This window comes from Leptonychotes weddellii, chromosome 3 (genome assembly GCF_054177405.1).
Source record: "Leptonychotes weddellii isolate Sample4059 chromosome 3, ASM5417740v2, whole genome shotgun sequence".
Taxonomy (NCBI): Eukaryota; Metazoa; Chordata; class Mammalia; order Carnivora; family Phocidae; genus Leptonychotes; species Leptonychotes weddellii.
Window position 1 is genome coordinate 174,018,025 of NC_138371.1, and position 17,956 is coordinate 174,035,980.

At 44.9% G+C, this 17,956-nt stretch overlaps 1 protein-coding gene across 1 annotated transcript in view; it reads right to left on the bottom strand.

Moving 5' to 3' along the window:
* COL4A1 (collagen type IV alpha 1 chain) overlaps positions 1–17,956 on the bottom strand; it is a 135,903-nt gene that overhangs the window by 63,951 nt on the left and 53,996 nt on the right. The window contains exon 2 of the mRNA XM_081815206.1: positions 14,401–14,460. Within this exon, the coding sequence (XP_081671332.1) occupies positions 14,401–14,460 (60 nt within the window). The remainder of the gene's footprint in view (positions 1–14,400; positions 14,461–17,956) is intronic.

Consider the following 17,956-nt stretch of genomic DNA (forward strand, 5'->3'; position numbering starts at 1 on the left):
CATAAATGAACACAATCAATAACTACTTCTTAAATACTTAAAAACAGCCTTCCCTTACAGAGTAGGTTCTGTTCACCACAATGTTGTTCATGGAATTGGCAAGCCTGTTTCCAAAAGATAATGTGGAGATATATTTTAACCCAAGGTATGGCCAAATTATTTTTTTATTTTTTTATTTTTTTTTAGATTTTATTTATTTTTATTTGAGAGAGAGAGAATGAGAGAGAGCACATGAGAGGGGTTAGGATCAGAGGGAGAAGCAGACTCCCCGCCGAGCAGGGAGCCCGATGCGGGACTCGATCCAGGGACTCCAGGATCATGACCTGAGCCGAAGGCAGTCGCTTAACCAACTGAGCCACCCAGGCGCCCTGGCCAAATTATTTTAAAAGTTTAAGTTGGTAGGATCTTAATTAATGCCATTTTTACTATACATATTTTGTAAAGGTTTCAAAGGTTCAATTTATAAGACAGTTTCTCGCTTTCTTATTATTACTTAATCCAATAGACTAAGATATTATGTTCTTTGGCTAGGAGAGAAGATGCAGAAATTTGCCTAAATTGCATTACAGTTTGTAAACTGGAGAAATTAATGTTCTCATAAAAAATAGGTTACAGATTGTAGAATTGAATGTGTGACATTTTATCTTGTATTCCATATTTAAATTTTTTTAAAAAAATTAGAGGACAGATGACCCGAAGTGTAGATGTGGGGGAGGGGGGAGTGCATGAAGAGGAAGGCTGGGCCACACCTCCTGCCCTGCCCCTCTGCTCCCCACTCTGGCATCCCACACAATGACCAGCTCGATTTCTCTTTGGTAAGAGGAGGCTGATCAGCCAAATACCCTGAAGTGGCCTTCCCCTGTCCCCTGCCCCACATATAAAAGTGCTTATTTTCAAGATTTCAAAGCTCCCATGGGAATTCCCAACCAGTGGGAACCCACCCAGCATCTCTGAAAGAATAAGTAGGCTCCAAAGTCAATGCTTCCCCCAGGGCGAATGAGCACCTTGGGTTTAGAAACAGATGAAGAGTCATCATCTAACAGCTGTTTGGTACTCCATGTAAAAACACTGTGGTTGCCTATCTGGGTCCAGAATTTCAGAATAACACCCAGTCATGACAAGGAGCTCACCTGCCCCTCCCAGGCCCCTAAATCCACCTGGGCCTCCTGGCACCCACCCATCTGAAGTCATAAGTTAGGAAACAGACACTGCTCCTGACGGAGCCCCACAACCACAGCTGAATGGAATAACTGCGGAGTAAATGACAAACGATTTGCTTCTGAAATAAGACTGCCTACAGCCTCCTAGAACTTCTACTTAACTATGTGATGGAACACAGAGGGCTGTGCCAGGAACCAAATATTTGACAGGATGCAAGAGGACATGTGTGCGCTCTCATCCGCCACCGAGTGAAGCAGATTCCTTTCAAACAACACAATTTTAGGGACGCCTGGATGGCTCAGTTGTTAAGCGTCTGCCTTCAGCTCAGCTCACGCTCTCAGGGTCCTGGGATCGAGCCCCCCATCGGTCTCCCTGCTCCGCGGAGAGTCTGCTTCTCCCTCTGCCTCTGCCTGCCACTCCCCTTGCCTGTGCTCTCGCTCAAATAAATAAAATCTTAAAAACAACAACGACAGAATTGTAAACCTCCCCCACTGAGTAGAGATCCCTTTGTGTGAAGCACCCCTTGACCCGGAGAACGGTCCTTCGGCTCACACCGTGAGGAGGACACCTGTTCCACTACGCTGCAGTACGTGTCCCTCGACGAGGCGGAGAGCCTCGAAGGGACGCTTCCCAAGGGCAGGAGCGGCCCCCAAGGTGGGGAACTTCAGTGTCACATTTGGGTTAAGAACAGAACGTTATAAAGGCAAGTGAGTGAGGCGTGAAAGGCATTCACGACCGCTCCTATGAATGGTTTCATAACTACCACGTCTTTCTCCCTCCCCTTCGGGGCTCGCTGCCTCCCCGAGAGCTGGAGGCCACACCTGAGCAACGACCGCCAGGTGGGCGACCAGGGAACAGCTGTCTCAGCTCCTTTCATAGTCGACCCCTCAGGAAAATCTCAGACATGAAGTGCGGAGCGCGAACAGATTCGCAAAGGGGAAGCGGAGCCAGGGAGGAAGCCCCGGCTCGGCTGCCCGGCCATGCGGACTCCCGCGCAGGGATGTCGACATCTTTCAAAGCAGAACGCCGGCACGAGAAGCAGATGGCGAACAGGGCTCAACAAACTCGGAGCTTCACGTGAGCAGGCTGGAGAAGCCGGCTGCGCGCACGGCGGCCGAAGCGGCGGCATCCCCGGCCCGACCTCCGCACACCTCGGTGAGCAAGCACCGGCCCAGCCGACGTCGGCTGGGAAAGCACTAACCCAGTCTGGGCCTGACCTTCCCGGGCTTCGGCTCAGCCCACCCCGCTGACGTGGACCGCATACCAGAGCTCCTTCCGATACAACAGCGTTTCACTCTAGAAAGGTCAGGAACGGCCCAGCGCCAAGGTTCCTTCCGGCCTTTACCGGGAAGGCCTTCCGGCACTTCGACCCGGAAGTGCTTGACGCCCAGCGCCCCATCCTCCCCTTGGAGATTTCAACTTTGATCAGAGTGACTCTCTGAGAAATGCGCACTCAATCACAAGAACACCAGAGAGACACAGGCGCCAGACATCGCCATCTTTGGCTGGGCGTGTATGCGCATGCGTATGCGTGTATGGGGGGGGGAAATGGGGCGCGCGTGTGTATTAGACGCAGGCGCGTCTGCGTGCGCATGCGTGCCTGCGTGCGCTCACACGCGCATGAACACTGACGGCCGGTGACCCGCAGACAGGCCCCGGGGAACCGAGCCGTGAGGCTCGGGAAGGTGCACGAGGTGCGTCTGTGCAGGGCCAGTGAGCAACGGGAAAGGAATAGAAGCTTGAGGTGGGAGGGAGGTGAAGAGCCAAATTTCTAAAAAGGAAAGAAAAAGAGGTGCCTGGTGCCTGCGCAGCGTAGGCTTTGAACTCCCCCCCAGCGCTGTCACGTGTCCAGAGTGCCCGAGGGAGTCGAACAGCCTTTGGGGCTTCGGCTCCGGCGCTCATGGCCCCAGGCCCACAGGGGCCCGAAGGACCGGGTTGCTCGGCACAGGTCAGCGATCTCACGTCCATAGGGAAAAAGCCAACACTGCTCTGCTTCATGACTGCAAGTCATACTTAGAATGTTATTCTTAGCTTTTGCCGGACGTTTCCCCGGCCATAGATTACGTCTGCCCCGGCAGACCAGGCATTCAGTGAGCCGTCGGGTCCCCGTCTCGTGTAGAGAACTGAGTGTCCCACACCCGGAGGGGAGGCAGGGCTCGGGAAGCCAGGACGCCCCCGCCGGGCCCTCCTGAGACTGCGGGGTCACAGCCTCCCTGCCGGGCTCCCAGGGCTCAGCCTGTGTGGTCTGGAATGAGAGGAGGTACCGCGCTTCACGAGGGGCCTCTGTATTCGCTCTGAGACGCCAGACCTCTGCCGCTGCAGCTCCTTACAGAGGAGAAGCGTCGCCGAACACTCTCCAGCCACACCAGCCAGGGTGGGAGGACTTCTGCACCCAGCAGGAGAAAAGGTGCTGTGTCCCGATGCAGGAGAAAGTACAGCATCTCCTGGCCTCCTGGGTTAGGAAGCAGTCTGGGAGCAAGACTGTCTTGGTGCCTTCCACCCTGGTCCACGAGACACTGACCAGACCAGAGGCAGGAGTCCCAGCCCAAGGGCTGACAGGAAAGACACACGCTCTGCTTTTTGACAAATAACTTCACTTTCATAAAAATATGTCCTTTAACGATTTGGGGTCTCATATGCAGAAGTAAGACTGTGAGGGGGAGGAGTGCAGGGGGTTCTGTCATCCATGGGAGTTTCCCAAAGTGTCGAGTTTTCCACCCCAGATCAGGGCAAATGTGATGGAAAACAGGGAAACAAGATGAGGGGGTCTAACTCATGTGCCCTGAGCGTGCTGCCTGAATTTTAGGTGCCTGCTCAGGGCAAGTTCGGCTTACCTTTCCCTGGCCCAAGACTCCAGCTCAACTCTGGTCTCTACGGGGCTCGCTCTCACAGTACTGTCTCCCTCCGGCTGACGGCAAAATGTCCAGTCTGGGGTTACTGGTGCCAATACCGTGAGAGCCATGAGGGCAGGCGTCACGCCGGTCCTGCTAACCGCTGCCTACGACCATTGGCACACTGCCACACAAAGCAGAAGCTCAGAAAGACCCCCAGAGTGAAGGGCGGGTGGGGTGGGATGGCTGACATTGTTTTTCCGGCTCCAAAAATTCACTGGACCTACTACAGATAAACTTCGTTCCTTCACCAATCTTTCTAGGGAAAGCCATTTCAAAATCAAGCCGTTAGCCAGATACTAAAATTCTCAGAATTCACATCAACTTACAACGTGGATTTCCTGCGTAGAATCAGTGAAGTCACAGATGGTCGTCTCGTGCTTCGATGACATCCATCAAATACCATTTGGATAGAACTTCACGATCACACAAGACATGTAAGAGATTCGGGCCTACTCTTCATTACCAGAAGCACCTTTCAGCGCTCTGTCTGCTGGTCTGTAAGCACACGGGTCAGCACCCCTCATGCTAAGGAAGGAGAACCCCTACTGAAGGACTTGAAGCCAGGAATGATGTCATGGTGGCAGAGTAGCAACCAGCCAAGAACCATTCATTGTTAGCTCCTCACACTCCCCTATGAATAAATGGGGGAGGAATTTAAAATCTTCGGGCCAGATAAGCATCGTACTTTTATAAAACCGTGTGGTCAAGCGGCGGGCTCAGCCACCGTGGAGACCAGACCGTGTTCAACTGCATCTTTAACGTTTCTAATGGACTTGCCAAAGGGGAAAGAAGACAGAGGGGCACCACTTCCCACCGGTATCTGGTTTGCTCGTTACCGCTGACTAATTCTTCCTTTGTTTGATGGTGCATTGTGCTGAGAGCCACTTCACAAGGATGCAGGTTCTGCTAATATCATCTTTGTGGGTGCAGCTCTCCACGCCCACACGACATAATTCCTTCGCCTCATTATGTGCGGTCTGGAAACATATTTTCAATGTTCGTGATACTCTACCAACAAACAGGAGGAAAACCCAAATGCACCATTTTCATTTGTCAGGGTTTGGTTTACGTTGTCTTTGATCTTGATTTAAAACAGTCACATGTTGCTGTGTCTAAAAGCTACATTCCTGACAAGCAATGTTTTCTCAGGATCCTATTTACCAAAAAAAACTGTTTCTTCCCATGCATAGTCAAGACGAAGGCCATCGGGGCCCAGCACCATGATGACATCGTCCACTCACATGAGGTATTCTGGACTTTAAAAGTCACCGGACACAATATTCCAGTCAGGAAATTTAATTTTCTGCTACTCCTTCTAAACATGGAAACAAGATCAAATCACTATTTTTAAAGCTGCACTGGATGAGGTGTGTTCCAAATACAGCTGCAAATAAAAAAGTGTCAGTTTTTTTATGATTGTAATGTATCACGAGTGTAACATGTCTCAGAAGCACATGATAAGGGGCAGATTTTATGGAGTGGAGAGAAAGAGGCAGAGGGACGGAAGTGGGGGCAGCACAGCCCACAGTCCCTGCTGTGCTAGGGGAGAGTGAGTATTGCCGTGGTGTCCAAAGCCGACGTGAGACATCCACCTGGCTTGTGTGCAGAATAAGATAAACCCACTGAACATGGGTCTGTTCGTAGTGACTTCCCTGTGGCGTGTTGTTACCATTGTAACCCTTGGGTTCAAGCACATTTTTAAACATTCTTTGTTTTCAAAGAACGATAAAAAAGACAAAAGTAGGTGAATGTGGGAACCCATGTTGATTCTCATGAGGACTCTGCCAGATGATGAGTCATGTGTAATATGTGGAAATAGGAAATAGGAGACATCTGGAAAAAATCTTGGCATTATAAGACACCAGAAAAAACATGGAAAAGGAAAAGAGATGTATTAGCCCACAGTATCCGCCAACGGGCAGAGAAGGAACATGCCATCGGACCCTCCAGCGAACACCAATTGTTCCCAAAGTGATTAGAGTAGGCATGTGGAGTGCTTGGTCCCTCCCATGGCAAAAATAAAGGACATTTCTCAGAGGTTCCCCTTTTAAAATCTCTAGAACAGGGACAGCTGGCTGGGGGAGGGGAGGCGCTCAGGCAACGCCTATAATTACACGCATGTCAGGAAAAGCAGCTCAGAAAACCCTGCAGGGGGATTTGGAATGCATAAAGGGAGCGCTGGTTCCCCTCATATTTTAAGGGATAAGGATTCTGAAAATGGATGATAAAATCACAACACTGACTAGAAATTGGATGGTGTTTCCAGACAGACCTCCCAAGTGAGTGCATCTCATTTTTCCTGCACCAAAAGCATCCAAAAGCTATAAACATGCTGCCTAACAATGGTTCTGTGGTTGTGAAAACATCCTAACATCTCTTTAATTGAGGTCCTGGGAGAGCTTCTGCCACAGGTGTAACCAGTCCGTGTCTCTGGTTTTGCAGACTTCACGTGGGAACTGGGATGCCCCTACCAGGCGGGCTCCACCTCTGTCTTTCCGTCCAGGAACCCACCCACAGCTGGACCAGCCAGCAGATCCTGTCCCCATATTCACACAACTTTAAAATTCCGCTATCGCTAAGCTGACACGTACCCATATATGACATTTTCAACTTCCCAAGTGCTTTTAGGCACAATGCCTTCCACTTGACCCTTTTAGCAGCTCTGGGAAACTGCAGGTCAAAGGCCACCTTCCTCTTTCTTAGGGTAACTTGGTTGACGTGACTTGATGAGACACCCTCAGCTGGTAGATGGTGGAGCTCCCACGAGAATCGGGGCTTTAATCCAACAATGACATTCTTCCCTAAAGGCCCTCCCTAACCTGAGAGATGGAAGGGTCTATGACCAAATGCATCTGGAGAATGGTACATGCTATGCCAAGCCTTGAATGCTCAGAAGCTTATTAAAGATTCTGAGATGCCCCAGCATGGAAACAACAAACAACCACTAAGCCATAACTCAGTGTTCCCCAAACACATTTGTCCTTGGAACATTCTTCCTTATTCCATCCCAAAGGAAACATCTATTAACATCTCAAGATGCTCCTAGGACCATTGTTTGGGGAAAGGCCAAACTACACACTATTGCCTTTCGGAAATGCTCAAAAACACTTATAAAAATAAAGATATCCAATCAGGGGCGCCTGGGTGGCTCAGTTGTTAAGCGTCTGCCTTCGGCTCAGGTCATGATCCCAGGGTCCTGGGATGGAGCCCCACATCGGGCTCCCTGCTCCACGGGAAGCCTGCTTCTCCCTCCCCCACTCCCCCTGCTTGTGTTCCCTCTCTCACTGTGTCTCTCTCTGTCGAGTAAATAAATAAAATCTTTAAAAAAAAAAGATATCCTACCAGTATCAAAAATAGCAGAAGTTATTTCAAATACGCTAAACAAATCTTAATTTTATTAACTAAACCTAATATTTTGTGGTAAGTAGCACTTTCTTCTGCATTTTGACTGTATATATTGCAAATCTTACTAGTAGAAAAATGGAATTTATTTTTAAATATACTAGATTTTGAAATTCTCACTAATTCAAATGCAGTGCAGTGCCTCTCACAGAGTGTTTAGTAAGTAACGATTCATTATTAGTCCAGATCAGCTAATTTACCCAAAGTTTCAAAGAATTTACACAAAGAATATTTACTTTCATTTACTTGAGGAAAACATTAACTCTCTAGGATAAATATGACACCTTTAATATTTAGAACAATGGTTAATATAATTTAATTTATGGGAAAGAGATTTTCAATACCCTGACAAAAAATAATAAGATAACATATAATATGTATATGTAATTCTATACTAAGAGTGAAAAGAGAATAATTAGTCATTATATAAAGTATAACATACAAAGCACTCTAGTATTTTTTGTTTCATAATGAAATCATGGCTAAAAATATTTCTATTATTAGCCATGAGTAAATTAAAAGATCAATGAAATACATGAATAAATTGAAGACTACTGAATTCTCAAAAAATACCCATTCAATGTAGTCCCTGTCTCAAAAAAGTTTCACTTAATATTGAAAGAGGAATATGAGCAGGCTCTATATTGATGGTCATAGAAGAAAGTGAGATCCTTTATCGTTAAAGCAATGTCAGATCCTAAGGCATTTCTGAGCGCCGTAAGACATGCAGGCTGATGCCCACACTCCCATCCAGCGGGCTCGGTGAGGTCTCTGCCAAGAGCAGCTGATGGAAAATTGCCAATGTAAAATGGCACACAGAAAGAGGGGAAGTTTTGCCTCTTCTCTTGACTTTAGATATGACTAGCTTTACAGCATTCTTTGCACTTTTTTTCTTATGTCTTGTGCCCTTGAGAGAAAGACCCTAAAAATACTTGTTTATTATCTCTCAAAGCGCCTGGCAAAGTAACGGCTGAGAAGTGCACGTGGACGGATTCACTGTCACACGGCAACTCTGAGCAGCCTGTGGAAAGAGAGGATGCCTGTTTTCAGCTGTAGACGCAGCTGAGGAACAAGCTGATGACCCTCGTCTCTGACCATGTCCAGAATGCATAAGAAATGTGGCCATATTCGCCTCCTGGGAAATCAAGGAGGTATGCCCATTACGTAAGTAACAGAGTGACTCCCTCTTGACCAGAGTGATGGATTTCCTACAGGACAGAGAATGTGCCAGGACTTCCTGAAGGAAGGGGTCGGGGCACCACGATCCCCGCCACGTAGATGCTCGTGCATCTTCTGACACTGGCCCGAGAAACCCTCCCCTCAAGGTTTTATTCTGAATGCTGTATGGAATGAAGATCCCCGAACGTGAGCGAAGGTGGATTACTCCGACCAGGCTTCCCCTAACCTGCCTCCAGTGGGGAGTGGGGCTCAGATGTGGGCACAGGACCTCTGACCTGCTCTGTGTCACAGACAAGAGGGCTCCCTGTGGTTATCTGTTTAACCTAGTGGACGCTTGTCTGGAACAGGAACTGGGAGGTCCGCCTGTGGCCCCAAAGGAATAGGTCCATTTCTTTGTGGTCGTCCAGCAATCCCTTCCCTCACTACCCATTTAGAGAAAGGCTTTGCTTTCTTCCTTGGCCGGTGGCCAGCAGCGCAGTGTATACCCCGTGGATTCCGTTTTAGGGCAACAGGAGCTTGCCCAAGACTTGAGGATATTCTGAACCATGAGTTCATCTCCTTGGGCTCTCCCAGATCAGGGTCTTCTTATCCTGAATGGGAACCGACTAGCGCTTGAATCCTGTTGCTTACCTCATAATTCCCTATAAGAGATGGGGCTACTTCAGTGGCTCTCAATCCTGGTCGATTTTGCTCCCCCTTCTTCCCCGCCCCCAGGAGACATCTGGCCAAATCTGCAGACATTTTGGTTGCCACAAATGGAGTGGAAGGTTCTCTTAGCATCTGGTGGGCAGAGGCCAGGGATGCCGCTAAGCATCCTGCAATGCATAGGACCTCCCCACAACAAAAAACTAGCCCACCCAAAATGTCAATAGTACCAAAACTCAGAAACCCTGGACTAGTTGGTTTCTTCAACTAGAAAATGGGTATAATAATAATACACATTAAAAAATTTCAGCACTGTGCCTGACCCAAGGTAGATGTTCAATACACATCAACTCTTTGCTTTCTTGCTCTGACACCCCAAAGCCAGGATTTCCCTGTCCTACCGAGATCTGTTGTGAATTAGCAGAAGCTACAATTTAACGTTAAGATGCAGACAGACAGGTTTATATGGAGGTGGGATGGTTACTGGTTGTGGCAAATGTATATAGTAACCAACTGGCTGGTAAAGCTGCGAAGCATCCCCTGTAATAAGAGAAAAGAGTATCCCGCATAAAGAGTGACATGAATGGGGCGCCTGGGTGGCTCAGTCGTTAAGCATCTGCCTTCAGCTCAGGTCGTGATCCCAGGGTCCTGGGATCGAGCCCCACATCGGGCTCCCTGCTCAGCGGGAAGCCTGCTTCTCCCTCTCCCACTCCCCCTGCTTGTGTTCCCTCTCTTGCTGTGTCTCTCTGTCAAATAAATAAAATCTTTAAAAAAAAAAAAAAAAAAGAGTGACATGAACTACTTCCCAGATTTCCAGGGCCCAAAACAGAACCACTTCCAAATTGGCCAGACTTCTCCACCCTTCCAAAATCAGATAAGGCACACATTTTAGACAAAAACAAATTCCATTTTCAAAATTCTCTGCTTTGCGAGCGATCTGGGGCTGGCCTATCTGATCACCGAGCAGCAGCATGCAGCCCCTGAGTGTGGAGCAGACAGCGTACTCAGCAATAACAGCATAGTGAGCTTCTCCCCCACGTCGCTGGCAAGGATCGGGGTACCAGCAGGTTCAAGTACACTGAGAAGTTGCAAGATACCCACACAGTTCTCGTTATGTAATAGAAATAATATAATTCTGTGTAACAAAGACTCCACTCCCAAGACCGTGGCTAAGATTATCCCTTTCCAGAGTCACTTTATTAGGAACCACCAAGCCTTTTTTAGGATATACTGATCAACTGGCCATGAGAGCTGTTTTCTGGGATTAGTGTGGGGAAATTCTATGTGCATCCTTATGCCCGTGAGTGACAGGTGACCCTACTCTCTATCCAAGCAAGGTGGGGGCATTAGTGGACACATAATACACCTGCACCCTACTTCATCTGGGAAGCCGTCCCTCTTTTTTAGGGCTCTGGGCCTCAGGGTTGCTCCTTTCTCAGAACAACTGTACCATTTGTTCTTTCTACTGTTTGTCCTGCAATGCCATCATTTGCTCCTAATTAACTTTGTTAGTTACTTCATAGGCATACCTCTCCCCTCTCTGGCTTAACTTGGAGTTCCTTGTTTTGAATGCTGCAGGGCCACAGAATAGAATGCTAGCTTTACATAAATGTGGGCTCCCATGGTGAAAATATCTGAAAGACTTCTTATATAAACTCCATTTCGGCAAAATGTAAATAGCCAATTCCCAAGCATATAGTAGTAGCTCTAGGGAATGCGTTGTCTTTCCTACTATCTCACATAGTTGAGAAAATCAGGTTATCAAGCAAAAGAAGAGCTTAACTTTTGGCTATTTCTGCGTAAGCAAGCATTCAAAACGCTAATCAGTTTAAGTAGATAACATTCCCACAGTGCTGAGGTCCCTGGAAGAACACAAAGCCATTGTGTACAAACCAAATTAATTACCTAAGAGAAAACATCTGAAGATCTGAGCGCCAGCCAGGAAAGTGGGAAAACAAACAATACTGCCAGGCCCTGAAGTCCTGTGAAAGCCTCATGAATTCAACTGTTGAACTCAGAGCAAGACACCCAGGGTTAGATCGATAACTGTGGGATGGAAACATGGCCACAGGTCTGCTGCATTAACACTTACTTATGGTATCTGGAGAATAGAAGACATTCTGCCAACTAATGACATCTCCATGGAAAACAGGACTTAGCCAAAAAAGATTTGGTAATCGATACTGGAGACATTCCAGTGTCCGTCAGTGGATTCTAAACAGCCAATCTGTGAAAGTGTCCCTCAAGGAGATGTGGAAAAGACGTGTCTCAGAAACCATGATTTCCACATTTCTAAGGCAGCTGACACTCTGTCCCACTTAGGTAACTTCAACTCTTTCTGAGTTATGTGGCTCATGTTATCCTACTTTTAAAAAGAGGTCAAAATTCATTTAACTTGTAGACATTAGAGAATAGCCAAATAACTCCTAGGAGAACTGAAGACATCCAGCAGGAGCTCAAAAGCAGGCCTGTGAACTGAACCACCAGACTGAAGTTCTGTGATTCTAAACCCTTGGTTCATTTTGCATTTGCACCTGATTAGCAGCATGTCCAGGCCTCGCTCTGAGAATGGGTGGCAGTGGAGAAGGACCAAGTTCTCTCACTTATGTGCTGGCCGAGAATAAATGTCTCTGTTCTCTGACCTTGGGATGAGAGGGGGCCCCGCATCTGAAATCCCAGCTCAGCTGTGCTCCACTATCTCAGGCCATTGCACTGATTATTTTAACATCGGTTCCAAGACAATTAGTGGAAGTTTAAAATGTCCTCCTTCCATGGGGGGAAAGGACCTCTTCCTTGGTCATGCCTGCTATGTGAACCATGGGACCTGAAATATTTCTGCTCAAGAGGAGAAGACAGATCTTCACTTTTTGTTGAAAGGACATAATACTAAACCATTTGGCTATTCCCCTAGATTTCAAGAGGCCTTCTGAATCCATTTGACAATTACAGTCTTTTAAAACAGATGGCTTAACCAACAGCTTACAGGTATTTTATTTTAAATAGTCTTTCTTTAAGAATAATGTAGAAAATCGAAAGTGGGTGGAGACTGGGTGCTGAGAGAGTGGGGTCAGCCAGGGAAGGTCATGGAGGGCCTGGATCCCGGATGTCTGGTCTACTTGCTGGGAAATCTTCTAGAGGCTTAGCAAGGGGGAGAGCAGAATTCTACTCCTTCCACCCAAACCCAAGGGGAGCGCTGGGGCTTTCCAATTTCAAGGCCCAGGTTGGCTGGTCACAGTGCAAGGCTGGCCTGACCCCTCATCACAAGGAAGGAGCACAGTCTAATGGCACATCTTTGCCCTCAATGCCCCCTAGACCTTCCAGGACCCAAGTGGGAGGCTGGCCCTACAGCACGTTTCCTGGTCAAGATCTGAGCGTACCAGCCACCACAAGTATTTCCTCAATGCTTAGTTTTGAAAAGAAATGTTTCAAGACCCTTTCCTTGCGGGGTTGGGTGTAGATGCTGCCCGAGACTCAGACGTGGCCCTGCCTTCTCTAACAATGTTTGAACCAAGGCCCTGACTAGCTGTCCTCAAGTCATGTTAAACTCAGCCAAAAATACCTGGAAAGCTCTACCTAGATCAGTCTACCCGGTTACATATTAACGGGTGGATTTTGGTAAAAATGAAAATGAAGCCGGCTAGAAAGCATATGCACAGAATAGGAAGTCTAAAAAGCCAGAGCTATGGGGGGGGGGGGTGCCAGGGGTCTGCAGCTGCTGGATGGTGGGGGGTAGGGGGGAGCCCTGAAAGTCATCAGACGGACTGTGTTCTCTTTGAGAGTGAGTCACACGACCCCTGCCCCTCCAACCCTGGATGCTTTAAGTTACAAGAAAAACACAATGGTGTTGATACAGGCCTTCATTTCCCCTTTGTTGACATAGGTTCTACTTTTTATAGTTTTAAGAATTTCTTTGTTAGTTCAGTGTGCTTATGTATATAATTCAAGTTAGACCAAAAGGAAAAAAAAAAAAAGATTCTTTGTGGTATGAACATACTTGCCTTTACTGTAAAATCCCTCTTTTGAATGCACACTTGCCAAATAAGAAGATGAACAGAACGTGAAGGTGAGTTATAGTTGACACGGTTGATATTGAAAGATATCAATATATTTTCACATACTGCATTTATTCAAAAACTATCCAGGTAACACTGGTGTCACCAACTAGGAGCATATCTTTTTAAAAAAATAATGTTGGTACTTCAGCAAGTGGCTAAAAAGAAACAAAACCATTTTCTCTGCAGAATTCTCTGAATTTCGAGAGTGAGTCTGTGACCTGATAGAGGCCTCCAGCAGCCCAGGGGCCAGGGAAGGGCATCCTGGCCGGGCTGACACCCTCCACGGCTGGAGAGCAGGGCTCTTCCCCTCTCCACCTGCCTCAGGCCCCCACCACTAACAGGCTGACTGGCTTCCAGGCCCTGTCCTCTCACTGCCACACCTGGTTTCCAGGACCGCTCCAGGCAATTTCCGGACGCTGCACTGTTGCTGGGGAAAACCAGGCAGGCACCCTCTCTCGCAAAAAACTAAAATGCACGTATGGATTGCCCTCCAATGAAAATGATTTATCCAGATCAATGATTCTCACATGGGAGGGAGGAGCACTTGCTTCGAAAAAAAATATTTTATTTGGCATTTGGGGAACAGTAAATATTTACTGTTTTTATAAATAAATCTGGACAAACGTGTTATGAATTAAAAATTGGTTAAAAATACTAATTTGAATAAAGGCCCACAGGTGCAATAGAAACTTTTTCTTTTTTGAGAGAAATGCTAAGTTTTATGCTTATACATGGATTCCAAAGAATACTATTGGCTCAACAGATTTTCTGCCAATACATATGTTCCTTCTTGAATCAGAAAAGGAAATAAACTGAATCCCTTTTTTCTCCATTAACTGCCACTAATTATCAGAGTCTTTGGAGAACTGCTGTTGAGATTTCCTAGACACCACATTAAGCATGGTTTTGCTTCATTTGTATCACTCTGGGGAAATTATTAAAATAGTAATAAGGTTTTAACACGAATTGCTGATTATTGGGTTAGGTTTAATGTCGTTTCTAATGATTTCCACATTGATGGCAATTCAAAACGAACTGTTCTTACTTAAGCTTTGGCCACTTACCTTCTGTCCCTTCACTCCATGGCAGTCACACTTCCCACAGCCAGAGCCAGCACAACCACCCTGGAAGAAGAGGAAAATGTCTTTAAATAGAAGAACTCTTGCAAATTGAGGTCACTTTTTTAATTGAAATGATTTTGGCATCTTCACCCATTTATGGGAGATGTCCTACCCTGTTATTATGAACACAACCTTAAAATATGAGATCCAGATTTACTCTAATGGGGTTATCACGTACATGCCCTGTGGCTTCTCTCTCTTGCCCTAACAGATGAAACAGCAAGCCTGGAGTAGAGCAAATCAAAGCACTACTTGGTCCACAAAGGGAAGGCTGTCATTTATACTTTTGAAATTGCCTCCCCAGAGATGATTTTAACAGGACATCACCCATATTTCCAAGGCTATGATCCTGATTTAGGAGTTTCAGACCTGAGACCAAGGAAACTGAGGACCTGGGAGAGCAGAGTCCATGCTTTGTCCCTCAAATTCCCAAGGACACACAAGCATGCAACAAACATTTGTGCAAAGAGGAAATAAATGAAGGAGCTGATGTTAAGCCCAACCTTAAAGAACTGATTTTTAATTCAGTTAAAAGCTTGAATGAAAAGAACCCAAGCATGTAATAAAAGCTGGAGAAGAGGAATATTGTCCAGAATAGATCACATATTAGGCCACAAAACCAGCCTCAACAAATTCAAGAAGATTGAAGTCATGCTATGCATCTTTTCTGACCACAATGCCATGCAACTAGAAATCAAACCACAAGAAAAAATCTGGAAAGAGCACAAATACATGGAGGTTAAATAACATGCTACTAAACAATGAATGGGTCAGCCAAGAAATCAAAGAAGAAATTGAAAAGTACATGGAAACAAATGAAAATGAAAACACAATGGCCCAAAATCTCTGGGGTGCAGCAAAAGCAGTTCTAAGAGGGATGTTTATAGCAACACAGGCCTACCTCAAGAAGCAAGAAAAATCTCAAAGAACCTAACCTTACACCTAAAGGAGCTAGAAAAAGAAGAACAAACAAAACCCAAGCCCAGCAGAAGGAAGGAAATAATAAAGATTAGAGCAGCAATAAATGATATGGAAACTAAAATATAATAGAACAGATCAATGTAACCAGGAGCTGGTTCTTTGAAAAGATCAACAAAACTGATAAACCTCTAGCCAGACTCCTTTTAAAAAAAGAGAGAGGGGACCCAAATAAGCAAAATTACTAATAAAAGAGGAGAAATAACAACCAATACCACAGAAATACAATAATTATAACACAGTATTATGAAAGCCTATATGCCAACAAATTGGACAACTTAGAAGAAATGGATAAATTCCTAGAAACATATAATCTACCAAAACTGAAGCAGGAAGAAATAGAAAATTTGAACAGACCAATTACTAGCAATGAAACTGAATCAGTAATTAAATAAATAAATAAACAAACAAACAAATAAATAAACAAACTCCCAACAAACTAAAGTCCAAGACCAGATGCCTTCGCAGGCGAATTCTACCAAACATTTAAAGAGTTAATACCTGTTCTTCTCAAATTATTCCAATAGATAGAAGAGGAAGGAAAACTTCCAAATTCATTCTATGAGGCCAGCATCACCCTGATACCAAAACCACATAAAGACATCTCAAAAAAGAGAACTACAGACCAATATCCATAATGAACATGGACGCAAAAATCTCAACGAAATGTTAGCAAACCAAAACCAAAAGTACATTAAAAACATCATTCAACACAATCAGTGCGATTTATTCCCAGGATGCAAGGGTGGTTCAATACTCACAAATCAATCAACATGATACATCACATCAACAAGAGAAGGATGAAAACCGTATGATCATTTCAACAGATGCAGAAAAAGCATTTGACAATGTACAACATCCATTCATGACAAAAAACCCTCAACAAAGTAGGTCTGGAGGGAACATACCTCAACATAATAAAGACCACATAGGAAAACCCATAGCCAACATCATACTCAATAGGGCAAAACTGAGAGCTTTCCTCCTAAGGCAGGAACAAGACAAGGATGTCCACTCTCATTACTTTTATTCAACATAGTACTGGAAGCCCTAGCCACAGCAATCAGACAATGTAGAGAAATAAAAAACATCCAAATTGGTAAGGAAGAAATAAAACTCTCACTATTTGCAGATGACAAGATAATATATGTAGAAAACCCAAAAGACTCCACCAAAAAACTACTAGAACCAATAAATGAATTCAGTGAAGTCCCAGGACACAAAATCAATGTACAGAAATCCGTTGAATTCCTATACACCAAAAATGAAGCAACAGAAGGAGAAATTAAGAAAACAATCCCATTTACAATTATACCCAAAACATAAAATATCTACAAATAAACTTAACCAGAGGTGAAAGACCTATACTCTGAAAACTATAAAACACTGATGAAAGGGGGGAAAAAATGATGAAAGAAATACAAGATGACACAAAGAAATGGAAAGACATTCCATGCTTATGGATTGGAAGAACAAACATTGTTAAAATATCCATACTACCCAAAGCAATCTGTACATTCAATGCAATCCTTATAAAAATACCAACAGCATTTTTCACAGAACTAGAACAAACGATTCTAAAATTTATATGGAACCACAAATGACCTCAAATAGCCAAAGCAATCTTGGAAAAAACAAACTGGAGGTATCACAGTTCCAGACTTCAAGTTATATTACAAAGCAATAGTAATCAAAACAGTATGGTACTGGCATAGAAATAGATACACAGATCAATGGAATAGACTAGAAAGCCTAGAAATAAACACACAATTACATGGTCAATTAATCTCTGACAAAGGAGAAATGAATATACAATGGGAAAAAGACAGACTCTTCAACAAATGGTGTTGGGAAACTGGACAGCCACATGCAGAAGAATGAAACTGGACCATACTTTCCTAGAGCAAACACAAAAATAAACTCAAAATGGATTAAAGACCTAAATGTGAGACCTGAAACCATAAAAATCCCAGAAGTGAGCACAGGCAGCAACTTCTCTGATACGGCCATAGCAGTATCTTTCTAGATATGTCTCTTGAAGCAAGGGAAATACAAGCAAAAATAAATTATTGGGACTACATCAAAATCAAAAGTTCCTGCACAGTGAAGGAAACAATAAAACTAAAAGGCAGCCTACAGAATAGAAGATACCTGCAAATGACATATCCAATAAAGGGTTAGTATCCAAAATATATAAAGAACTAATACAATTCCACATCCAAAAAACAAATGACCCAATTTTTAAAATGGGCAGAAGACATGAACAGACATTTCTCCAAAGAAGACATCCAGATGGCCAATGGACAGATGAAAAGATGCTTGTCACCGTTCATCATCAGGGAAATGCAAATCAAAACTATAATGAGGTATCACCTCACACCTGTCAGAATGGCTAAAATCAAAACACAAGAAACAACAGGTGTTGGTGAGGATGTGGAGAAAAAGGAACCCTCATGCACTGTTGGTGGGAATGCAAACTGGTGCAACCACTTTGGAAGACAGTATGAAGGTTCCTCAAAAA